At 34.3% G+C, this 26,771-nt stretch overlaps 1 protein-coding gene and 1 pseudogene across 5 annotated transcripts in view; one reads left to right on the top strand and one right to left on the bottom strand.

The window, feature by feature from the left end:
* Positions 1-26,771, top strand: part of PPM1B (protein phosphatase, Mg2+/Mn2+ dependent 1B) — an 84,586-nt gene that overhangs the window by 52,722 nt on the left and 5,093 nt on the right. For 2 of the 4 annotated variants that reach the window (XM_079109770.1, XM_079109769.1), the window contains exons 3-6: positions 2,237-2,354; positions 9,015-9,126; positions 9,497-9,554; positions 19,390-20,432. In XM_079109770.1, coding sequence (XP_078965896.1) covers positions 2,237-2,354; positions 9,015-9,126; positions 9,497-9,554; positions 19,390-19,695 — 594 coding nt within the window. In that variant the 3' untranslated portion in view covers positions 19,696-20,432. Of the gene's footprint in view, positions 1-2,236; positions 2,355-9,014; positions 9,127-9,496; positions 9,555-19,389; positions 20,433-21,242; positions 22,998-26,771 lie in introns of those variants that run through there. The other 2 variants (XM_079109772.1, XM_079109771.1) reach the window with 2 other exon arrangements.
* LOC306643563 (mediator of RNA polymerase II transcription subunit 28-like) lies at positions 4,312-8,978 on the bottom strand (annotated as a pseudogene). The gene has a single exon. The product of its transcript is annotated as a mediator of RNA polymerase II transcription subunit 28-like (transcript).

Genomic DNA, 26,771 nt, shown 5'->3' with positions numbered 1-26,771 from the left:
GATAGAAGCAACAAATATTCTTCAAAGGAAGTAGTCATAGGCTTCAGCCTTTCATGGATAGGTGGTCAGGTTGGCTGGTGTGAGAACTATAGTAAATAAAATCATTACAGTGAGTTCCCTGTTTAAAAAGTGAGTATCAATGGTTAACTTCTCAGGTACTTATTTACTATCTTTGACAATGAGAACTTCTCTTCACAACCTATTTCATATGCTATGTTCCTGGATACTTCTTTATAATATTGGAACATTGAGCATTAAAACTAACAGTATCAGATCATTTTCTGCTTAAATTTAGATCCCTATTTACGATAGAGGCACTGGTTTCCTTGACTTACTACTATCTCTTAGTTAATTGTGTTTAAGTTCTTTAAGAGTGTTACTGCTGTGCGAGTAAGAAGAAAATAAATAATTGAGTTTTAAAAATGCAGCCAGTCGCCATGGTGGAGTCTATTTAAAAAATATGTTTCTGGATTTAATGAAAAATTTATACTGATTACACAAGGATGATTTGTCTCTAGAAAATGGAAGAGTCATAAAGGAAAGGACCTTTTTCAGTTGCTATGTAAAAACTACTGAAATGAACTTCATAGTTTGTGTTTAGGGGAAAGTCAGTTTTACATAAAAAGAGAAGCAGCATCTTTATAATCACACATGCCTGAAGTGTGAATGTAGATTATTTTCTTTCAAAGAACCATAAACTTCTTGAGACAAACTTTCAGTTAATTTTCCAAATGATAGAATTTTTATGTCTTATATTTTATAATTTATAAAAATGTGGTGAAACTTGTACAGCCTTTTTTTTTTTCCCCCGGAAGGTGATATTGGGGTTTGAACACAAGGTCTTAAGCATACCACGCAAGCACTCCTTCCTTAAGGCCTGTCTTTTGGGCCATGTCAGGTGAACTTTGGAAACCCTAAGCCAAGCAGTGCCAGCCTAGCTGCTGACCATCCTGACTTAAAAGACTACAGTAGGTGTGACCTTGACTTCTTTCACTTGGGTTGGCAAGCCCACTATCAGACAACATAGCTTATTGCATAACTCCATTAACTTAGTTTTTTGCAGGGATTAAGGTTGGGACAGTAAAAATAATTATTACTCTAACATCTGCATCTGATCTAAAAAAGCTCAGTTTAAGTAGCAGGAAAAGCAATGAGATGATGGGTGTGGTGATACACACCAGTAATCCCAGCCACTTGGGAAACTGAGGCAGGAGGAGTTCAAGTTTGAGTCCAGTCTCAGCAATTCAGTGATACCCTATCTAAAAATAAAAACGACTGGGATGTAGCTCAGTACTAGTAGAGTGTCCCTGGATTCAGTCTCCAGTACAAACAAAATAAAACGAAACAAAACAACCCAGTAACAAGAAGAGACTTTTAATTTATTGCTCATAATCATGATACAAGGATAATGTATGTTGTTTCTTTTTTAGTCTAACTTGCTTTTAAGAGTGTGATTAAAAGGCAGCAGTAAAATTCATCCTTAAATTATCCATTTTAGTGTTCTCTAAAGACCTTGAAATTATTTGTGATTTTGCTCAAGCATCTGATATATCTCTTTTAAAGTTATCCATATGCTGGGCACAGTGGTGTGCACACCTGTCTGGAGGCTGAGAAAGGAGAATCTCAAATTCAAAGCCAACCTCAGTAATGGCAAGGTGCTAAACTCTGTGAGACCCTGTCTCTAAATAAAACACAAAAAATGGCTGGGGATGTGGCTCACTGGTTGAGTGCCCCTAAGTTCAGTACACCCCCAAAATTATCCATATGACTAGTTGGATCTCAGTTTCAAACTTGTATCAATTTCTTCTTCCTTATAGTCCGTCATTCATTGTAATAGCTTCTTGGCTAATTTTCAGCTATGTTAACTTCAGTGGAGTTGTGCTAGCATTGCTCTGATTGGGTTAATTAACTAGAAAAATTTGTAGATGCTTAAAAGGATGCATTTTGGATTTAAGCTATGTTGAGAATATGTGATAGGTATGAAACTGTATGTCGATTCTCAGGCTTTGAAATGTTGGTAAAGAATAGTTACATAGGAGTAAAATTCAAATGTAATTATAGATCTACTCATATCTAAACATCTTATTTCTTCAGGGTATATTTTAAATAGTTCTTTGGAATAAATAATGTGTTAAATGTGTACATCTGTATGATTAATTGCTTAAGGTAACTGTTTTAAAGGAAATAATACAAAGTAGACTGCAATAATGTATTTTTTCCTTTTTTTAACATACAGGGAAGTCGAGATAACATGAGTATTGTATTAGTTTGCTTTTCAAATGCCCCCAAGGTCTCAGACGAAGCAGTGAGAAAAGATTCAGAGTTGGATAAGCACTTGGAATCACGGGTTGAAGGTAAGAAAGACTTTTTTTTCCCTTAATTTAGAAGAAAAGGAAAAGTATTCTTTCTTATCAGATAATTCTCCTAAAATTTCCTTAGAGAACAGAGTTATTTCAAGACAAGCCAAAAAAATTGCCTTAAGATTTACTATCTTGGATCTGTCTATGTAAATTTGAGAAGGGATTAATCTTTTCTAGTTTTATAAATACAGACCTTAAACAATAAGTTTAAAGCTTTTTTGGTCTGTAATTTCTTTAAATGATCCTTGCTGATAGGTCTCAATGAGTCCTGCTTTTTTGGTGATGGAAAGATGAGAAACATGCAAACCATATCAGAAGCACTCATTCCTTTTGATAATATAATTATTAAGAGAAACCATTTACGGATATTGTTAATTTCCTGATAATATATAATATATTTGGGTGACAGTTTGCTGACTATAGTTCTTCAGAAGACAGGAATGTTGAGTGTCCTGTTTCTTTATTCATAAAGAAACCAAGCCGGTTTTATTTTGGGACGGCCTCTCCATTTTGGTCAGCTACTTGTTATGTGATCCAACCTGCTTAACCTCTCAAAATTCCCATTTCTCCATTTCTTCTTCTTCTTCTTTTAGGTGCTTAGGGATTGAACCCAGGGCTTTGCACATGCTAGGCAAGTGCTCTACCACTGAACTACATCTCCCAGCCCAAGATTCTTGTTTCTTTTTGTTTGTTTCTTTTTTTGGGTTTTTTAATTGAAAAATTGTTATTTATTTGACAGATAACTTCTGATTAATATAAAGAAGCGCCAATAACTTGTATATACGCTAATTCAAAACATTTTCACTATGCACAAAGAAGAACAGTTGCTGATGTTTTCACCAAAAACACTTTTATCATTGAAAGACTGCCTCACACTTCGTATGTTTAGGTTTATTTTATTAATTTATTGTTATGTGATGCGCAGCCCCAGAAATCTAAAGCTGCCAATCAGAGTTTCTAACTAGCATGAGATGACCAAGTTAAACTCTTATGAGTAAAAAAATAACTTTTAGGTTTTGACCAAGGGGATCTCATGGCCTCTGGCTGGTCATCACAGGTCACAGGTCCATAAGCCAAATTCCACTCTCCTAGGACACAAACAAAATAAGTAATATGTATATACAAAGTAAATACAAAGTATCATATAAAAATAAATGTTCTTGTATATTCAAGGGGAGTAATGCCTCTTTCCCATGAGCATACAGTGTAGCAAGGGGCACAGAAGCAGATACCATTCACTCACCCACAAGACAGTGGAAGGAATAAAAGTCCTATGCCCTGGAGTGTAGGCTTCATGGACCAGGTGGCATCCAGGCCAGACCAGGAACATGAGTAGATACTGAGGCACATGGGGAGGGATCTTCAGGACTGGAAGGATAAAACAAATCAAAACATACCATAGGCCTACTGACTGTTCAGAAGACAGTGTAGTGTTTGTACTGGCTGAAGGAATGTAATCTAAGAGATGCATAAAACAGAACAGAAAACCACCTTCGACAAGAGGGCAAAATACCTTCCCCACAGAGGAGCCATGTGCCTCTATGGAGGTGAAGTAGCTGAGGATCTCTCTGCAGGTCACCCTCCACCCCAAGATCCTAGTCCCTTGGAATCAAATCCATGAGCAAGAATCTTCCTTCATGTAAACTGCCTTCTCTCTAAAAAGCAAAACAAAAACACAAACAAAAAAAACTCAAAAGAAAAAATATCAGACCAAGCTTTGACCCCTCATACTTGTGTCCCAGCTAATCATGCTAAGGGAGACAGGATCTGCTTTGTTACTCACACAGGTTCATTACTGCAAGGCATCTAGCACAGCGTGTGCAAATACAGCTCCCCTCAAAACTAACACCACACAAAACATAAACTTACCCAAATAAAAGGCAGGAGCATCAACTTAAGGATCTACTATTACTGCACTAACCTAGCATATTTTAAACCCTTTTCAGACCCATTTACAAAATATCTGCACTCTACTGCTCTGGAAGCATTACAAACTTTGCATTAAATTCCTCTTCTTGAGGTAGTTCAGAGTCTTGTGGCAGCAAATTTGCATATTTTTCTCCACTGCCTTAGATGGGTAGTTATCATAAAAGTCCCAAAAGTAAAATCTTCCCCCCTACCCCATTCTCAGAGTACTGTAATTTTCCCCTTCAGATCATAACAGACTAACAACTGGGAAAAAAAATATATATATATAAAGTCATACAAAAATTTTAAAATAAGCAAAAAAAAAAGAAAAAAGAGAATTCGTGTTATCAAACTAATAGTCTAAACTTTGCTACAAACAAAACCTCACTTCAGTTACCAAGCTCTAGGCATTTTATAAAGTACTCAAGTAATTAACAGCTCATAAAAAATGGGAAATTTTTAGGTGAAAACAAAATTAATACCAAAATTAACCAACTCATTCTCTGGCAAATAGTTCTTCTTAAACACCATGCCCACACAGAGAGAGGTTTGGCATAACTGTCTGTAGGAGGCTGTCTTGTAGGTCAGTCCCCTCTCAGGTCTGCTTCAGAGGTACAGGAATATTGGCAGACGCCTGCTCCATGTAGGCCAAGGAGTCCTGAGGGACCTCTGCTGACTTTGTGCTGCACATTGATGTCCTCCAGCAGCTGCTGCCAATGCCTCAGCTTTGGTCAAGTACTTCTGCATCATAGCATCTTACTGCTGTAGTTCATTCCTTAGTTCTGAGACGTCCTCTTTGATAACTTGCTCTGGTTTCTGGACAGACAACTCCAATCTTTTTTGTAGAAAAAAAAAAAATTCTGTCTTGCAATATCCAGAAACTTCTGATACACTGATCAACACCAGTTCCAATTTCTTCCTGATTGGTGCCATTGACATAATCCTGACTCACAAGAGAAGCAAAGCAAGGCACGAATGACGATTCCAACTCGTCCACCAAGGTGCTTGCTAGAAGATCTCCGCACACCAGGCACTGTCTGAAGAAGCAAGGCCCGGCCAGGGAGTCTGGTGGGGGTGGCAGGGACCTTAGCGACTTCCCAGAGAACATAGCGCACAGCGGGGCCACCAAGTCTGGGATGACTGGCCATTCTGTGGCCCACTGCGCAAGTGCGGAAAGGACAGAATTCTTGTTTATTGTAAACCACCAGAAAAGAAACACCAACTTCAGAGTTTGTTTTAATAATTGGTTAAAGAAACGAGTTCATTCATGACAGTCGTTAAAGATAGCAAGACAGACTTTATTCAGTGGGTCCATAGTGATAGATACAGGGACCGCTGCACTGGTAGACAGATTGAACTCAACTTAGACTCCATCTAGGGCAAGTGGGAATTTATAACCAAGGAGCAAGGTAGTGGCTGGTGGGTGGAAAATTACTAGGAAGAAACATCAAGATCAAGGGTTTGTGGCTAAACTGACTTGATAGGATTATTGTTGAAAGTGAGCCAAACAAGCTGTAATAATAGTGATAAGGTAAGGTGGGAGGTAGGGTAGGGAGTGTGGGGGAATTTCCCTAAACTCTTCTTAGTATCATTCTTGCTCACACTGTATTCCTTAAGGACAAATTTCACAAAGGTTGTTCTAGTCAGAACTCAAGAACCTGGTCAAAGAAGAGACCTTTGTCAAAATAAATGAGCTATCTAGGCACCCAGAATAATACCTAACATAAGTCCTCAGCAAACTATAATTTCTCAAAGCTATGGTCAGTTCTGTTCAACATGGATTGTTAACCTTTAATATTATTTATTTATTGTGTGCTTTGTAACTTTTCAGACTATGTCATACATGGCAGAAATGGAAAATACATAGTACCATAATCCCTGGGTTCATATCAAGTACTTGATTATAATTGTGATGGATATAAAAAGATATAAAGACATCAGTTGAGAAAAAAACTTGTAAAATCCTTGATAAGGCAGCTGCTACAAATCAGTTCAAGTTGGTGTTTAAGAGTAACTTAATTTTTATAAGGCATCATTCTTTAATAAGAGCATTGTGTTTCTATTGGAATTTTAAACCATGTAATCTGATGTTAAATTTTGTAGCTAAAAGCATTGATACATTAGGTAGGGCTGTATACTTGTTTTTGTTTATTTTGTGGCGCTCTAGATAGAACCCAGGACCTTGCACATCCTAGGTGCTTTACCCCTGAGTTCTATCCCCAACCCTGTGTTTATGTTTTAGTGGGGGTGGGTTGCAGGAGAATTGTAGAGTTAAAATAAATGAGGAATAATAGTATTTAATATCAGTTGATAACTTTAGGTATTATTGACTGCTTTCTACATACACTCATTCATTCAACGTTGAGTACATGAATCACCAAGGCTATAGTGAAAAATAAAACAGGCATTGTGGAATTTTTATTATAGTGCAGACCAATGTAAAAATTTTTTTTCAGTTGTAGATGGACACAATACCTTTGTTTTATTTAATTTATTTTTATATGGTGCTGAGGATTGAACCCAATGCCTCACACATGCTAGGCAAGTGCTCTATCACTGAGCTACAACCCAAGTCCCACAGATCAATATTTTAACAACCATAAAGGAAAAACTGAATAAGCAGAGAGTAACAAGAAATGTTGGTTAGGAAACTGTGAAGATGAACTTTTAGCAAAGACCAGGATGTGGAGAGAGCAGATATCTGAATAGCACTCCCAGCAAAGAGAGCAGCAAAAACTGAGGAAGGAATAGTGGGAACATGGGAGATTAAGACAGTGGTTAGGAAGCACATTGTATAGGGTTCTGAAAACCAAAATGAGGACTTTGGACTTTATCCAGATTGTGATGGAAAGCCAGGAAAGGTGACAAATACCTGTAATCTCAGGAGGATTGTGATTTTGGGCCAACCTCAGCAATTTAGCAAGACCCTGTCTCAAAAAGTAAAAAGGATGGCAATGTAGCTTAATGGTAAAGCACCCCTGGGTATTCAATCCCCAATGTCAAAGGGGGGGGCGGGAACTTGTGTCAGAAATTTATTGGAAATTTTTGAACATAAGATTGACTCAAGGGTTGGGGTAGAGTGCTTGCCTAGCCCATGTGAGGCCCTGGGTTCACTCCTCAGACTATGTAAAAAAATAAATAAATAAATAATATAAAGGTATTAAAAAATTTTAAGAAATGACTTGGGCTGACTGGTTTTCAAAGAATCTTTCTTACTTGCTGTGTGGATACAGTAGAGAAAGCCAGGATACCAATTAGAAACCGTGCACTTATGCAGGTGGCTGATGATGGTGAGTTGGACTGGAATGGCACTCGTGGAAGGTACATTGGTTGGTAATGTGCTAGACTGTAGTATTTTTAATTGGGAAATACTGTCTCCAGTTGACATATGACAATGCCTGTAGGTGTTTTTAGTGTCACAATTGAAGGAATGCCACTGGCATCTAATAAATAGAGACCAGAGATGCTGTTGTGCATAGGCCAGTCCCCACAACAAAAAATTGGTCCTAAATGTCAGTAGTGCAAGGATGAGACATCCTGTGCTATAGCAGTATAAGTCTCAGGTAGAAATATTATATAGTCTTTTCATGAAGCTAACAGCTTAAGGTACACAGAACATCAGTATATATGGATGTATAGAGCAATATACCTACTTTTGGTATCCGTCAGAGGAGGATTGAACACAGTCATGTATGAAGTTGAAGCTGAAGAATGACTAGGATTTAACCATACAAAGGGATTGACTGGATTGGCATAAAAAATGTTCCAAGAGTATGTACACGTGAAGATCTAGAAGCAGAGAAAGTTGGACAGAGCTGAGAGGGAGTAAATGGTGAACACTAAACTCAAAGCCCAGGATCTTTGTGAGGATTGGTAAAGGTTTGGATTTTGCCTCTGAGGGCTGTTTAAGACGCTGCTTTTTTCCATCTCTCTTAAAAATAAATTGCCATTGTTTGATTTTTGAGAAGTTTATGTCTTTCCACTGCCCAGATAATCATCATTTAAAAAAATTTTTCCATAAATTGTAATAGAAATTGAAAATATAAATTTTTGTTTTAAGCATTAGCATGATTTATTTTCCTTCTGTTTATTTACTTTATGTATCTTTGTATGTGTGTACTGGGCTTGAACCCAGTGACATTCTACTTCTTAGCTACATCCCCAACCCTTTGTATTTCTAATTTTGAGACAGGGTCTCACTAAGGTGCTGGGATTAAAAGCATGTGCAACTGTATCTGCCTGCCTTCTTTATTTTAAATAAATTGTAGAACATTACCTATTTAGGTAACAAAAAGCCACAAAAATTATTTTTAATTTTCCTATGATCATCCTCCTCCAGATGTTACTTTCATTTTCCTGTAATTATGGCATTAATAACATTTTTACTTAAAATTAGGTCATAAGTGTTTATTCCATACAGCTGTTACTTTGTTCATTTTTAGTAATTGTAAACCATTTCACTTGGTGGTTGTACCAAAGTTTTGTTTTGTTTTCTTTTTTTTTTTTTTCTTTCTTTTTTAATTCTTAAGTTTTCTTAAGTGCCTCTTATTACTGGAACTTCAGTGCTCTTTGCTTTTATGAATAATACTGGAATGGACCTGAGTATGCAAATAACTATACTACTTTTCCTTCTTAGTTGTAGTACTTGTTTTTTTTTTTATATATATATTTTATAAAAGTACCTCTTGTTTCACTTCTTTGTGAATACTGGATTATTATTATTTTTTTTTTTTTGTAAACCTACAGAAATTATGGAAAAGTCTGGTGAGGAAGGAATGCCCGATCTTGCCCATGTCATGCGCATTTTGTCTGCAGAAAATATCCCAAATTTACCTCCTGGAGGAGGTCTTGCTGGCAAGTAAGTACAATGAAAAATTAATTTTAGTAATTTCATTTAGTAATTATATAATTTTAGATAAGAAAAACAAATCAGAAGCACATCAGTTATCTAAGGAAATGAGTTGATGTTTCTTAAATTAGAGAAGAACTTTAAAACTTCATCTAAAAAAGATTTTTAAAAATAAATTGTCATACTCTGAGAATGAAGATCTTTCTTATTAAACAAGAACAAATGGATTGTGCAAGGTCAAGTTCTCAGTGAAATGTAGAAACTATGTTCTTGGCAAGTGTTAGTGTGATAGTTTTTAGTGTGGTCAAAATGAAGTATTTGAAATACAAGCTTAAATTATGTGTAATTTAATAAAACTAAAGGTTTTTTTTTTTTTAAGGCGCAATATTATTGAAGCTGTTTATAGTAGACTGAATCCACATAGAGAAAGTGATGGGGTAAGTTTTATTTTATTTCCTAAGAATTTGAAATAGTATCACAATATAAATACTATATATGAGTATGTTCATATAATGAATTCTATAATAAATTATTATTTTTTTCATTTTAAGGAACAATTAAAGGTTCAGAAAATGTATTAAAATGGAAAAAGATAAAATTATGTTTCAAAGATAGCTTTGTCATTTTCTGGGCGTCAGATGGTCTTTTTGTTTGAGCTATCCCTATTTCCTCCCTGTATGTCTTCATTTTCTTCTCCCTTGTACCTTAATTTTGAGGCAAGAATGTGCTTTTCAGTATCTCAATTTCTCCTGTAGGCTGCTACCAGCACCAGAAATTAAGAGTTATTATTTTAACAACCAGTTCTTTCAGTGCCCTGTGTACCAGTTGTTCCAACCTGAAGATAATTTCTTTCTAATACTGACATATTATGGCTATGTGAACATTGAACTAAGATGACTGTCTCTGTTGTATTCTGCTGTGTGTCATCAGAGCAGAATTCTTTGTCCCTTTACCTTTTGATGCCAAACCTAGAGGCACTGATGAGCTGTCAGCTGCTCCTCTACATAGTTTGTCTTGTTTTAGTGCTCATGCCAGAAGACCAAACAGTGTCCTTTTTTTAGTCACACTCAATTTCAGAGTTAGTAATTCAAATATGAGCATATTTTCTACTCTTTTTTTCTAGTTTGGGGGCATCTAACAATATATGACTTAATTTTTAATATATATGCTGCAAAATTTTAAGGGAGCCAAACTTTTTGTAAATGAAACTCCTTGAGAAAAATAGAGTAACCCTTCAGATCTCCCTCCAGCACCTCTTGGCAGGTCTTAAGAGAGAGAGTTGCTATTAGAAAGACATTATTCACCTCAGTTGCATTGTTTTCCAGGATTTTTTATTGTATAGCAATAAATATAATTTCTTTTTCTAAACAATAAAAGTATCCTGGTAAAAGGAAAATTTTACAGTTAGTACAATTAATGACAAAATTTACTTATATCTTAGTTCTAGAGCAGTGATTCTGATTCTTTTGTGACTGGTACTATAAATTGAAACTATGAACATTAATTTAAAAATAAAGATGTCATGTGATATATTCAGAGGAACCTCAAACAAATGAATATAGGATCTTGACACAATTAAAAAGGTGGTGGTACTCTTGAGAGGTGAGGAGAAGAGAATCTTAATTCTTGGGCTAGATTATAGATTCCTTGTGGCACCCACCACCTTTGTTAGTGGAGGTAAACCTTAAGAAGATAGCTGTTGGATTCACCTGTTAGCCATAGTTATACTCCCATTTCCTCAGAGTTTCAGAATGTGACCCCTGTGTGTAACCTTAAAAAAATATATTATTGTACCTTGCTGAATTTCTTGGTCCCTCAAAATGTTTAAGACAAGGTTCATTGTTGCACACTTGTAATCCCAGGGACTTGGTAGGTTGAGGCAGCGGGATTGAAGCTTTGAAGCCAGCCTTGGCAATTTAGCAAGACCAGTAGCAACTTAGCAAGACCTATCTCAAAATAAAAAGGGCTGGGGATGTAGCTCAGTGGTAAAGTGCTGCTGGGTACCATCCTCAGCATAATTTTTTAAAATAACTGTACATTTCTTCTTAACATATACCAAGGATGCTTTTTTACTTTTCTCCCCCTCCACCCGCTTCCCCTTTTTTAAGGTCCTGGAGATTGTACTTAGGAATGTTTTTAAGGTCCAGAAGATTGTACCACAAAGCTACATTCTTAACCCTTTTTATATTGAGATAGGGTTTCACTTAATTGCCCAGAATGGCCTTAAAATAGTGATCCTCCTTTCTCAGCCTCCTGAGTAGCTGGGATTATAGACGTGTCATCATACCTGACTGACTTTAACTTTTTAAACTTTTTAAAAAGAAAATAACTATATATGGTAGCTCCATAACGGTGAACATTATGCAACAAAACCATGAAACAGGTCTATGCCTAAGATATAAAACTTGCAAAAAAAAAATAAGAAAATAAAAACTTGATTTAAATAAGATTATTATATGGCTATATACATTTAGGATTACATACTTAATTACCTTTATATATAAGCTTCCCATTAATATCACAGATTAACCATTGGCAGTCTACGTTGTAGTGAATTGACGGAGGAGACTGTAAAACATAAGACATTGATTTTTCCATCCATATGTTCATGATGTTTACAGTGTATTTAGAAACACAAGTTTCATAAATATTTCATGTAGTTTAGTAAAGAATGAAAGAATGACAAAGAACGTGACTGGCTCTAGCTGTCACTCAGTGGTAGTAGTGTACTTGCCCAGCATGTGTGAAGCCCTGGGTTCAATCCCCGGTACTAAAGAGGGGGAAAGTGTGTGTGTGTGTGTTTGTGTGTGTGTGTGTGTGTGTGTGTGAATTGTACAATGACTGCTATGAGAGTTCACCTAAGGTGAGAAAGTCAGATTCTTAAAGCAAAGATGGGATTTGAAGAGCGATTTGAGTGGTAGAAATGAGATGAAGGTGGCATTTCAAGTGAGGGAGAAAGACAAGAACAAAGTGTATCTTTAAAATAAAGGTCACCTTTTTGGCTAGAGTAAAGAATTGCTCTGGTGAAAAAAAATAAAAGAATTTTAGGTTGTATAGCAATTGACAGAGAAACTGGCTTTTTGAAATTTATTTTAGAGTAAAGAATCACACCATATGTTTGGAGCTTAGAAAAGAAAGACTCAAAGGAATATCCATGACATATTTATGTGTTGGAAACATTTGCAATATTAGTTTAGAGATATTGAAGGTCATGTAGTTTTGAAGTAATTGCATAGATCAAATAATTAGTATCAGTCCATTATTGCTATATAGATATGGATAATGGAAACTTTCCCACTTACTGTAAAAACTGACTTGGAGCCCAGAATCCTATTCGGAAAACATTTCCAGAATAATCACTACCCTTTGAGAATAATCACTACCTTAGAAAAATATTGAACAAGTAGCAAAAATTTACTAAAAATATTAAAGAAGTAGAAAGAATGAAGAAAATACAGACATTTAATTAAATCCCATCTCTTAACTTGATCCATTTTAGTAACCAGTTAGGCCCCATTGTGCTCCATAAATGCTTCTTGACTTCTGTCTCCCTGGGTGTGGAAAATGTTGCCAGGAGGCACAGTGGCAGGAGCTTGTGTTTAACCTGCAAACGTGAGGTAGAAATACTGAAGAGGAGAAAGTTGGAAGGTGTTATAAAAATTAAACTTCTATAAAATAAGAAAAATAAATTTTTGTTTAGGTATTTAAAAATGCTAGTCACCTAGATCAGATTGTTTTAGATTCTTAAAACATCTACTTTACATCAGAATTGTTCTCGCTGTGTTTATAAGTAGTACCATTAGAAATAAGGGTTCATTCATTTTTCTTATGTTAAAAACAAAATGTCTTAGATAATAAATGTATTTCAAAAAAGCTGGGTTCAGTATAAGCCAGAAATCAAATGATTTTAAATATGTTCAGAAAGTTAGGGAAGATTTAGGGGCATTTTTAATTTACTAGCCTTGTTTTTAGTTCAACTCTTTAGAATATGTTGTCTTGTTAACACAAGCAATATTGACACACTCCTGACTTTTAAAATAAAACTCTGTGGGAAAGTCTAGTAGAAATTCTTAACCCACGAGTTCATTACCCACCAACACCAATTTTTGAAAATATGTTTATGGTTAGCAGTATTGACCAAATTATATCGTAATATTGTATGCATGCTTGAGCATGTAACAACAACATCCCTTCATTATATACAGCTACAGTGCAACAATTAAAAATGTGAAAGAAGAGAAAAAAGAAAATGTGTATGTGCGTACACATTCCTTGTTGATGAATTCATCTGTGGTTTTCATCATTTTCTCAAAGGAGTCTGTGACTCCCCCACTCTGCCCCCTGCCCCCAAATTGCCAGAATGACCCCTCCATCCACCATAAAATTTGTGAAAAAATCTGTTTTTGTATTAGACAGGACTCTGAGAAGACAACCCTTTCCTTTTTCCAAAATGCTGGTTGTTTTTTTAACTAGAATATAAATTTTGTGATATCTGGCACTTTGTCTCAATTATTTATACTTATAATACCAGCACCTACAACAATTCTGGCATATGATGAGAGGTCAATAAATACTTCATTTCTGGTAGTTGGCTTAATATTAAAAAAAATAATAATTCAAAGTTGCTATTCATATAGAAGTCTGTATTTTTTTAGAGCTTTATATTTTCCATGCAAAAATGTTTCCTCAAAGAAGGCTCACTGTTATACCATTGACAGAGTAGCTGTGTAAGTTGATGATTTTCCAAGAGTAAAGGGTAGTAAACTTGTATTTTACCCAACTCTTATTTATGCCAGGGTGTGTGTATTGTATGTAATCTCCTTGGCACCCTTTTACATGAGACTGAGATTTAGAGACAAGTGAAGCTGACTCCAAAACCTATTCTTAACATATTCCACACTGCCTCTTTTTTAGGTGCAGAGAAACACAATACCTTTATTTTGTTTATTTACTGTTATGTGGTGCTGAGGATCGAACCCAGTGCCTTAAACATGCCAGGCAAGTGCCCTACTACTGAGTTACAACCCCAGCCCTCTATACTGCCTCCTGACATTACTGTACCCCACTTCTCTTCCACCCAAGAAAAATAATTTTCTATTCTTATGTAGCTCTTGTGTTGCATTGTTTTAAGATACTTCTTTTTAATGAGAATATTTTATATGTTGTTGAAACTTAAGCATTTAAGCCAGTTCCTTATCAGCTATTTATTCAAATACACATTTTTATTTATGCTAATCCAAAAACTTTTTTAAGGCTTTAGATTTTTCAGAAAGGGAGGATAAACAGAACAGATTGAACTTTCTTTAATCCCAAAGGATCTCCATATTCTGTTCTCACATAATTAAATTTTATATGGAATCTTTTCTGTTTTTCTCCAAATGAGTTATGAAAGAGACATAGCTACTTTTACATAGTTAAGAATTTTTAGTTATAAAAAGTTTTTTGGCTTATAAGCAGGGCATTGGACTTTACAAAAACATATTTTTACTAGAGCTCTTATTCTTTTAATTGATCATTAGAAGAATTTTGCTATGGCAACTTTAAAAAAATATGCATGTCTGCAAATAAATACTAGCTAAATTTTAATTTTTACTTGGGTTCAGATCTCCCTTCTCCCATTTCCTTTCTGCTTGATTTATTCATATTGTTATGCTTTATTTGATAAGGCCATATTTTGATAATTAGATTGGTTCCTAAACTGTGTTAGCCCAGCTGATACTAGACTCTTAAAAGCTAGAGGAAAAGGACTAAATTCTCATCTAACTTGTTTAACAAACAACAATTTGAAGCATCCCATCTAAAACATATTTTCAAAAAATATCATAATTTCCTATTATTTTATTAATCTTTACTGTATCAAGAAACTACAGCATATGATCCATACTAGGGGGTGGGTAAGGAAGAACGAAGGAACTTTGTGCAGAGGAGAGTGAAGGGAGGTGTCGGGTGGTTGGGATGGGAAGGACAGTAGAATGAGACAGGCATTATTACCCTATATACATGTATGAAAAAATTTTAGAAAACAATATTTATCACTGTCAAAAAAAGATAATAAATTTTTCAATATCACACACAAAATAAAGAAGCTGCAGGATAGATTTCAATATGAAATAAACCAGTGTAGTTCTACAATAATTTTCATGAGTATTTCTTTAATAAGTATCTAGTTATATGGGATGCTTCTATGTAAGAATATACCATTTTGTCTGCAATGGAACATTCAGATGGATATTGATTTAATTAAACTGGCACACAAATCTGAGCTCTGCCACTTAATAACATTAACTATTGAATCTCTTTGAACTTTTTCCTCACTTAAAAAATGACAGTTGCAGTGCTTAATTTATAGATAACTGTGAGGATTAATATAAAGTTGATAGCACAAACATTAATTTTCCTTCCGTAGGTAATAGGAGGATATAGAAAGAAATAAGAAATTATCTTTAGTCCCAAAGAATTTACAATCTAGTTAGGGAGACTTCTGAATAGTTAGTTGTAAGGTAGAGTTCATTGCTATAATGTATAAAATATAGCTTTATAAGTTAAGGTAAAGAAAAGTGCAGGAACCTAGGTAATAGCTTCCTCTTCTGATATTAGTGAAAGCCCATGAGAGTATTATGTAATAGTTTTTTACTTTTTTTTTCCTGGCATTACTGGAGATTGAACTCGGTGGCACTCTTCACTGAGCTATATCCCCAATCCTTTGTATTTTTAAATTTTGAGTGAGGGTGTTTTAGTCAGCTTTTTAACTGCTGTGACTAAAAGACCAACCAAAATTGATCTAAAATTAGACTAAAATTGGTCTAAAAGTTTATTTGGGGGCTGACAGCTTCAGAGGTCTCAGTCCATGGACAGTTGGTTCCATTCCTTGGGTTGGAGGTGAGAGAGATCATCATGGTTAGAGCGTGGCACAAGGAAAGGGCTCACATGATGATCAGAGGGCAGAGAGAAAGGAGAGAGAAAGACTCCACTCAGCAGATACAAACTATGTACCCCAAAGGCATGCCCCCCAATGCCCCCACCTCCTCCAGCCGCACCCTACTCGCCTTCAGTTATGACTCCGTTAATCCCATTGGGGAATTAATTTACTAATTGGGTTAAGGCTCTCATAACCCAATCATTCCTCCTCTGGACTGTCTTTCATTGGCCCACACATGAGCTTCTGGGGGATACCTCACAACCAAACCATAACAAAGGGTCTCTGTAAGTTTCAAGGTTGACCTTATACTTGGAATCCTCCTACTTCAGCCTTATGAGTAGGTGGGATTATAGGCATGTACTACCATGCCTGGTATGTAATAGAAAAATCAAATGTAATGACTGGGAAAGATGTTTCTGCCACCCATCATCTCTTATGTAACTTGTCATAAGGTAAAATGACCTTTAAATATGGTCATTAGCTAAAGTTCTTTTTAATTCAGTGACAATACCAACACTGAATTTTCTTCTATCATTGCTTGACTAGTTTGGTGGGGTGTTTTTGGCAGTACTGGGGATTGAACCCAGGGCCTCACATGTTAGGCAAGAGCTACATCTCCAGTCCAAGTTTTAAAAAAGCAACTTTTCTTCTTCCCCAACTACCACTAATATAGCAATTCACAGGAACAGAGATGATTGTTTCATCATAAAGGTGTCACTTGGAGAATGAGACAGGTGCCCTCCAAAGTGGTCTCAAATATAACAATCTTTGATCCAGCCGTATCAGTAATTACAACTCCAAGTAGATTTAGTCCATATCTGATTCTCAACCATGACTGTATATCATTATTACTCTTATCAGGCTTTAAAAAACAACCCATATCTGCTGAACCTATGTAGAAAATCTATATTGTTTTTAAAAACTTACACATTGATTCTAATGTGAAACCAACTTGACACTCATTTCTACATGTAAATTAACTGCTCATTTGAAGCACATTTTATTTTGAGGTTCAACAGTTTTTCAAAAAGCTAAAAGGAGCTCTTTATTTGTTTGCTTTGGTTGGTGATTTTCTTCTTTTTGTTTTTTGTTATTGTTTGTTTGCCAAGTGGAGGGTGACTTGGGCCCTCTATTATAGTCTTTGTGATACACCATGAAGTAGAACTTTTCTTTTTGGAAGACCTGATTAAGACTAACTTGGTTTTTTGTTAGAATGTACCTTTTTTTGTTTGTTTGTTTGTTTTAACCAGGGATTGAATCCAGGGACACTTTACAGTGAACTATAATCCCAGTCCATTTTATTTTTTGTTTTGAGACAGGGTCTCCCAAAGTTGTTGAGAATGGCCTTGAACTTAAGATCCTCCTGCCTCAGCTTCATGAGTCGCTGGGATTATAGGCACGCACCACTACGCCCAGTTTAGAGTGCACTTTTTTCATTGTTTTATCTTAACCCTTCCTGAATACATTCAAATAAGAAACTTTATTTAGTGAAACATATTGTTTTACTATGGGGGAAAGGTAAGGAAAAGAAAAATAAGAAGAAAAGCTTCAATAAACACATTTTATTGTGTTCACTGCACATAATAAATTTTGCAAAGTAAGTTAATTTGACAGGTAATATACTCATAGAAAATTGGAAAATTCAAAGAAAATAAAATTTATAACTCCACTAGCCATAGTCATTATCATTATATTGGTATATTTTCTTTCTTTCCAGGCATTTTACATATCCTAGAATGAACAAATACATCTACACACTCAAAACACACAGGCTATAAACAGAATCATCCTTTGCTTTTTGCCATAAGGCACTTAAAAAAAATTAAATGCTCTCATTTTTCTAATAAGCTATAATTTATTATATGTTTCTATTACTACTCTTTTTGCAAAATCATAGAATAATAATGGTTAAGATTTTGTTAGATGTTAATTTTTTGTTTTTATTTTCTCAACATTTTATGATGAAAACTTCTAAATATATTAACAAATTGAAATGATAGTGAACACCTATCTGGTCTTCTACCAAAATTCAACAGTTGCTCATATTTTGCCATAGTTGCTTTATCTCTTTTCATATGGTACAGGTATGTAGATTATTATTTTTTTTTTTAATCTTTTTTCGGCTGAACCCTCTGAAGGCAAATTCTAGACAGCATAAACATTTCAGAATGCAACTTTTAAGAATAAGGGCATTTTTTCTACATAGCCATAATCACACCCAGGAAAGTTAATAAATTGTACAAGTCAGGTAATAGTGAGTCCCACTTTTCCCCCAATTGTCCCTAGAATGACTACTTTGAAACATGGTCTCAAATGTTTAGGTCATCAGAAAAGCACATTAAACAAGATTTTGATCCAGACTCCCTTCTCTCCCACCTGCTCTTTTTGTCCTTACACTGACTTTAAAGAATGTGAGCCAGTTTTGTATAGAACGGCCTACTTTTTGGATTGTTATGATTGTTTTCTGATGGTGTCCTTTAACCTGATCTTCTGTTTCCTGATTTCTTGTGAAGGAAGAATTTCTTCATTAGATCCATATTAAACTTTTTGGGCAAGAATGTGAGATATGATTCTGTATTTCATAATGCCTTACATCAGGAAGCACATAATTGTAAAGTTATCTTGATTTTGGTTTATCAACTTAATTATGATCAGCTTGAATGAATAGTTTGTTCTGCTAATAAAATTAAGCAGCTGCTATTGTAGAAACCTGTAGACTTTCCAAATTTTAATAAAATATAAAAGGACTGAGTAATTTATAGCCATATCTTATTATAATATTTAAAATAATCTGTGTACTTTTATCTAGAGATGTTTTTATTCAAATACTGCATTTAAATGAAAAATAAAAATTTTCTCCAAGAAAGCTTTAAAATTCTCCAAAATTCCAGCTTAAATTTATGAGTTTTGCAATTTGTATCTTCTCTCGTACCTATCATTTAGCAGAAATGAAGAAACTAACATACCCTGCTTTCCTCTTCTTTTCCTCGCTTTATAGACTAATTTCCTTTTGTATGAAATCATATAGCCAATGATTTTTTTTTTTTTCAAATAAGTCACTTTTAGGAAATGTTTGTTGCTGTTGAATTCTAAAAACTGAGTAAATTTCAGATTAAACTTCAAACAGCAGTTGAAATAAGACAAGGTAGTTAATGGTCATTTGCTAAAAATAACTTGAGGTATTTCAAGTTTTTACTAATTTTCCCAGGTAAGAATTGATATTTATTTATTTGTTTTCATGCTTAGAATATATTGCTCATGGTAGAAAAATTAGTATTTGTATAATATGTTATGAAATACATGTGATATCCTAGTTTGTCTACTGACACTGGGGTCTTAAATCTTAAAAAAAGGCCTCCGATGAAGCAGAGGAAAGTGGATCACAGGGAAAATTGGTGGAAGCTCTCAGGCAAATGAGAATTAATCATAGGGGAAACTACCGACAACTTCTGGAGGAGATGCTGACTAGTTACAGGCTAGCTAAAGTAGAGGGAGAAGAAAACCCTGCTGAACCAGCTGCTGCAGCTACTTCTTCGAACAGTGATGCTGGAAACCCAGTGACAATGCAGGAAAGCCATACTGAATCAGAAAGTGGTCTTGCTGAATTAGACAGCTGTAATGAAGATGCAGGGACAAAGATGAGTGGTGGAAAAATATGACTTTTTTTGGTAATATTTTTGTGATCTTTGATTTGGTGATTTTTTTCTTAGGAAGTATAATGTGTGCATTTATATAACCATTTTGTTATTTGAATCTTGGAAAACTAGTTTTATTATACTTCAAATAGCCTTGTTTTTTAAAAAGGCCTTTGCATACATCTTTATGAGATAGTTTAAAATTGACTTTTATAGTATTTTGAATTTAATGAAATTATATGTCATTTCACCTTGTATGTAGGCTACCGATTATTAAAGCCAGTAGTAAAATTCGTACTCGAAAGGATTAGAAATGACTGATAAGAGAGATTACTGTATGTTGTAGAAAAACTTGTTAATGTAGAATTATACTGCTTATTTTACATATTAGTACACTCACAGTTAGCTTTGTAATAAATTTGTGTTTTCTTTAATAATTTTAGTTCTTCAAAGAATGGCTGATGCTGGCCTGTAATTTTTCTTTCAAGGTTGATTTGTGTGTTGTTTGATTTGTTTATATTTAACATCTCTGTAGTTTTATTTTTAGAAGTTGTGAGATACTGGATGTGTGGTTATTTTTTTCTTTCTCTGTATTCTTTATGAAACATTAGTTTTGAAAAACCTATGTATTATTCAAACAGCTTTGGTTTGTATATTCTGTATAGCCTAACTACACACATCAAAATGTATGTCAACCAAGTGTTTAGAATAAAATTATAAGTGTTAAAGCCCAAATAAAGCATGTGATGTGGAATAATCTATGCATGTTGTACTTATTTTTTTAAATTTTTTTCAATAACCATGTTTGGGATATTGGAAAACTATTGATTAGAAATTCATTTGTATTTATGTTAAATTTAATACACTTTTGGCTTAGTTTTTTCATATCAAAAAGGAAACATTTTTAATATGAAATATGTCTTAGTCAAAATAAATCATTTTCTTTTTCCCTTTTGGGGCACAAAATATTCAACTATAACCGCATGGACACATGTAGACATGTGAGAACACATTAGGAACATTGTCAGTTTTGTTACAAGTATGCATCAGGTATTAATAAATGCAAGAATTGCAGGCTATTTTAAAAATAAAAGTGTTTTGTTTTTGTTAAAACAGGCTTTAAATTATAGATGGCTTTTAGTCACATGGGGAAATTTTTTAAACAGTTACTTTTTGTCTATATAACATTAACTTTTCTTCCTGTTTATATTTTATATCATCATGTCTTTAAAGTAATTAAAGGTACTATAATTTGAAGTTTTGGAATCTTCAGATGTTGTAGCTGATGTTTTGATCTATTTTTCCAATACCAGAATATTTTAAGTGTTTTGAGAAAGAGGAAAGCATTTGGTGGAGAGGGGAGGAAAAAATCCAACAGTTGTCTATCTATACTAGATAGATACATGTGTATGTACACATTATACAATACACACATCTCTCTGTATAAGTACGTTTTCAGACAAAGAAAGGAAGGTAATTTGTTCATCTAATTTTGTTTTCTTTTGAAATTCAACCCAACCTGGAAGTTGATATAGGTAAATAATAATATTCTTCCTTTTCTCTTCCTGTAGGGTGCTGGAGATCTAGAAGACTCATGGTAGCCTTATAAACCTTCTAAAATGCTTTTGATTCTGAAAATTGGGGGAAAAAAAACTTTTAATCACAATTTTCTTCAATACAAGGGAAAAATATTCTTGTGGATTCCCAACGTTTTGTGATATGAGCAGAAAATCATTAGCATTTCCCATCATTTGTTCTTATTTGTGTTTTCTGATATTTGCCACTCGTAGCATTGCCTGTACTACAGTATTTTTTGCCAACCTCATGCATACTGGTCACATCTGTATTGAACTTTTGGCCCTAGAAACCAGTGGAATTATTTTACTACAAGCAAGCAAATGTGCCTGGGGTGCATGAGAATATAGTTAGTTGTACTCTGAAGATACATTATGTTTTATTTTAAACAAAACACACAACATACAAGCATGTAAGAGTAAAGAATTGTATGAGATGTTCCTTTTTTAGTTCACCGAGTTGGAAAGCCTCTATGGAGTTCTGTGGCTTGGAATTTTATTTGAGCAATTTACTATAGGATATGTATTTATTATTAATTGTTATTTAATTTTTTCCAATTTTATCTGTATTACCAAACTGGATTCTCCAATAATGTCCAAATTCTAATGTTGCCTTGCTTCAAGATAAAGTATATTCGGCAATAATATTATAAAACCCTTACAAATTTTATGCATGTATCTACTACATACTTCAACTCTTTACTAGAAAATCTTTTGAAACCAAATGGATTAATTTATGGCTATTTATAATTTGCTTTGACATCTCACTGCTGCAAATTCTTTTAAATGATGATATTTGCCTTTATAATGTAAATTGTGATTTTTGTTTTACATGTGGGTTTCTATAGTTTTAATTTTTTCAGCTTTTAAGATACAAGTTTTGTGTAATTTGGTATAATTTTTAACTGTATATGTTATTTTAAAAGCTCAGAATATCACATTGAAATTACTATAAATACATTTAAAATTATCTATTTTAGATCTAAGGAAATATTACAGAGATATTTTCATGGGTTCAGTAACCTTTCATTTTATAACATTGGGCACGGTACAGAGTGGCTATCACAAGGTACTTGAAGATTAGTTTAATTCTATTTTTACAATAACTTTGAATTCTTTTGGATTTTGCATGTATTAAATCCAATTAATGCTGAACATGAAGAGTAAAGTATTTATCTAAAAGAAGTTACTGGGGTAGCAGAAGTAATGAATGTATCCATTTGTACATGATTTACATGTTGTGGATGCTTTGTAAACATTTTTCTATATGTTTAAATTGTGTTTCAGCAGGTTGTAATTGCCCTTGTGTGTAGTTAAAATGAGTCATCATCTGGTCCTGTGTGAAATGGAATTCATGGTATTTTCTGTAACATTTTCCTGAAGCTGTTTTTGGAGAGCCACATGCATTTGAATACAGACAGCTTTCCTGATCACTTGATTTATTGTGCACCTGATTTTTGGTCTAAAAGGAATTACTGCCACAATATATTTTATTTATTCTTTAGATCTTAGCCTTGTAAGTTAAAGTGCTTTACATGATGGTGTTAAAAGCTCTTTGTCCCTTTACTGGGTTTGGGGGGTTGTTAAAAGATAGGGAATGAAGAATGCAAAATGGTTTATTGTTCAAACTGTCTACTCTGATCCAACCCTGTACTGATAGTACCTTTCCAGTATGATATTGTGACGTTTCATACAATGCAGTGAACATAACCAACTTGTTACCTAAATAAAGAATTGATTTTAAAAAATGTGTGATATATTACTATTTGGTGTGGTTTTCAAAAATAAAAGGGCAGTTTTTAATGTTAGTTAGCATATTATGAAAATTTCCAAACAAAACCATGTAGATGAATTCTAACTCCAAAAGGGAATTAATCAAACCATATAGGACAACATTCTTCCTCACTCTAAAAACATTTTTATAGTACTTGGTGGGGAAGCTGTCTTTTTCAGGGAGGTCTATGGCCCTTTACATACAAGTAATGTATGACTTAGCCAAAGAAAAATCCTTGTCTAGTATTCACTAAACTGAATCCCCTTGTCTGTCTCTTATCAAACGTTTGACTCAGGACCCATTTATATTTATAAAAATTGGATATCCCCAAGAAATTTTGCTTTCGGGATTATATCTGTTGATATTTACTACATTAGAAATTGAAACATTTTACATACTATAATAATAACACTATATATTAACATAAATAACATTGTTTTATGAAAAATATTCTTCCAAATCTAAAAAATTTGGTGTAAAATGTGGCACCAGTTTTCGTTTTTGTAAACCCTTTATGATGGGCTGGATTGTCACATCTGCTTTTGCATTCAGTCTGTAGCAGCATGACACATTGATTAAGTATTTGAAGAAATCTGGCGTCACAGATAGGGAGTTGGAAAAGAGTGTTTCAGTAACTTCAGGTAATTGTGGATATCAAAACTTGACAACTGGTATTTTCTTGAAGGTTAGTTGGAGTGTGACATCTGAAAGCTAATCAAAGGTCTTTTTTTGTACCCTGTTATATTAAAATTCATTGGGTGTATCTTGCATTGGAATTGGAAAACTGTACGTGGTCTTATAATACCCTGAGTTGGTCATTTGGAAAATACTGGCTTACTGAATTATGCAGTTCTTCTGAATGTTAACATTATTATACATTGATTAGAATTTCTTTGTTAAGGGGCTGGGATTGCGGCTCATTGGTAGAGTGCTTGCCTCACACGTGAGGCACTGGGTTTGATCCTCAGCACTACAAAAATGGAATAAAATAAAGGTATTGTGCCCATCTACAAATAATTTTTTTTTTTTTGAAATTTCTCATCAAAAAAATCTTTAGCATTGGGAAGCTGTCAAGCTCAAGATGATGGAAGGATATTTTTCAAAATTCTAATTTTCTTTTGAAAGGTGAAATTTTATCATTGACAACAGATGTTGTCAGTTGTTTTCCCTAAGTGACTGGCTTGTTTCATTTATTTTAGAGGAAATGTCTTCTGAATAACCATAGTCTGTCAAGTTAACAACGGTGTTCCATGAAAAGTGGCTCACTCAGTGCACAGCTCGGAAAACAGCCAGGAGACAACCATCCCACCTGGATATGTTTTAGAACCAGGACTAACCATTAATAGAATATTAAAAAGAGGTGTGCCCAAGGATAGAGGTTTAATAAAAATTTCTACTATGTATTCATGAATATTGTTGTGACTGGGTATGTAGCTCTGTGGTAGAGCATTTGTCCAGCATAGTTGAGAGGCCCTGGGTTGAATTCCCAGCACCACCAAAAAGAAAAAAAGGCATTAACTGAAACTGGCTTTGTTTTTTTTTTTTCTTTTTTGCTCACTATGCAGTGTGTGGCAGTGAAAATAGAGTTATAACTAGTCATGTCAATGGTACCGTCTTGATTTGCACTTGATAGCAGAAGGTGTCTGCTATTTCACCCATTGTTTCTTTTGCATAATCAATGCAAATGTCAATATGAGAAAAAGAAACTCCACAGTATTTGATTTTATGGACCTCCTTGATAGGTTCTTGGGGACCCCTAGAGTTTCACAGCTGTTGTCCTAGTTTTTGGATAACTTCATAGTGATTTTTTTATGCCTAATAATAATGTAATAAATTAATAAATGAGTCAAGGCATAGAGGTCTGAAAAAAAAATTACCACAGTTGGCTGGGTGGTTGTCATAGCAAGATAAACAAGGTGGAATTGTTTCATGTTGTTTGAAAGATGAAAATTTTTCAGAAAATTTCTGTGATGTATATGAATTTGGGAAACTCGTGATTTAAGGTGAAACTTAACAATAGAGTTTAATTTTCATTTTTAATCTTTTAACTGTCTTTAGGTATTGGTCTCTAGATTTGTGTTATTTGTTTTGAAAGGTCTCATTCTACATTGAATGTAGATGCATTTACCATGAGTGAGATGTCACAGGTTAGAACTTTTAATTTTTTTTTTTTTTTTTTTTTTTTAATGACAATGAAGAAAGATCAGACCTTAATGCTTTGTTGTTGTTGTTGGGGGAAGAAAAGGGGGCAGTGGTTACGAATTTCAGTTTTCTGAATGAAATTCATCAGGGTTGAGGAAAGGTGCCATGGAGATGTAAATTTTTTAAAACAAGTTTACTTATGATTTCTGTTACACAGACATTTATTGCCCAGTGTGTCTGTGTCATTATGATGTTCACTTAAGATTCTTTACTTTCTTTTTTTCTGTTCAACTTTGGAACTAATACTGTGAACCCTAAAAACAAAACAAAACAAAAAAAAATGCTAAACAGCTGGTTTTTTTGGTTATTTTTGCTACTCGGGATTGAAGCTAAGGTTGCAAGCACTCTACCACTGAGCTACAACCCAGCCCAGATGGTTTAACCCTCATTTTGGTGGTTCATGTATATTTACATTGTAATGTAGAAGTAAAAAATGCACTTACTAATACAGAGTAAGCTGATTTTTTCAGGCAACATCAAGACTTCTGACTGGCTTTCCTGGCTACGGTATCTTCTCAGCTTTATTTGACCTAGCAATCACTACTACTAACTAGGACCACATTTCATCATCAGGTGTACCTGTTAGATATGTTCTTGTAGTTCAGGAATGAGAGATTCCAGAGGTTATTTTATCTTGAGTGTCTGCTACTCTGGTGGGATACCGAAGAGCCTTACCTTTGGTAACCAGGTAGAATCAAAGGTTTGGGTTTATTTTCCCTCTTGACTGAAAATCCCTTGTTGGTAATATTGGAGACGCTAATTTCTTTACAAATTAAATCTGTATGACGTATATTCATTGTTTCCATAGGATATTCGCCTATCCTGAAAATACTTGTGTATGCATTTGAGATGAGGAAGACTAGTACAATTCAAGAATCATCTTAATACGTGGATCTATTATCTTTCTCCTAAGTCGTTCACACTTATTTTTACTTGTGTGCTCATTATGAAGAGGTAGTTTTGTTTCTTCATTTGTAACTTGAAGGCATGAAGTATAATTTACTTTGGTGGGATTCCATAATAACATGCTTTAGAGGACCATGGATTTAATTTTCATAAGATTTTGCCTATGAATTAATGTCTTGCTGATAAATTGATGTACAACTTAAATACTCCTATTTAACATTTGCTATTACAAGTGACCTCAAGGCAACTGGTTATAATGCACTTTTGCTCCCTTGCTCCTGAATTGAAAGTTAGTAGATTTAATGAATTCCTGATCTTATAAGTTCCCTAGGAACCTCTAAAGCTTTCATGAAAACTTCACATCTTTAAAGTACTTACACCTATAATTAGTACTCTAAAGAATTTTCATCTAGCTTGTGCCTAGTGTTATGGCAAATGCCTATAATCCCAGCAACTAAGAAGACCGAGGCAGAAGGATTACAAGTTAGAGAATAGCCTCAGGAGTTTAGCGAGACTGTGTCTCAAAAACAAAAACTAAAAAGAACTAAGGATGTAGCTCAGTAGCTCAGTGGTAAAATGCCTGTGGATTCAATCCCCAGTGTCAAAAAAAATTTTTTTTTCATGTAACTCAATCTTCCTCTGAA

This window comes from Sciurus vulgaris, assembly GCF_902686455.1.
Source record: "Sciurus vulgaris genome assembly, chromosome: 14".
Lineage (NCBI taxonomy): Eukaryota > Metazoa > Chordata > Mammalia > Rodentia > Sciuridae > Sciurus > Sciurus vulgaris.
This window is presented reverse-complemented; position numbering and strand designations above follow the sequence as displayed.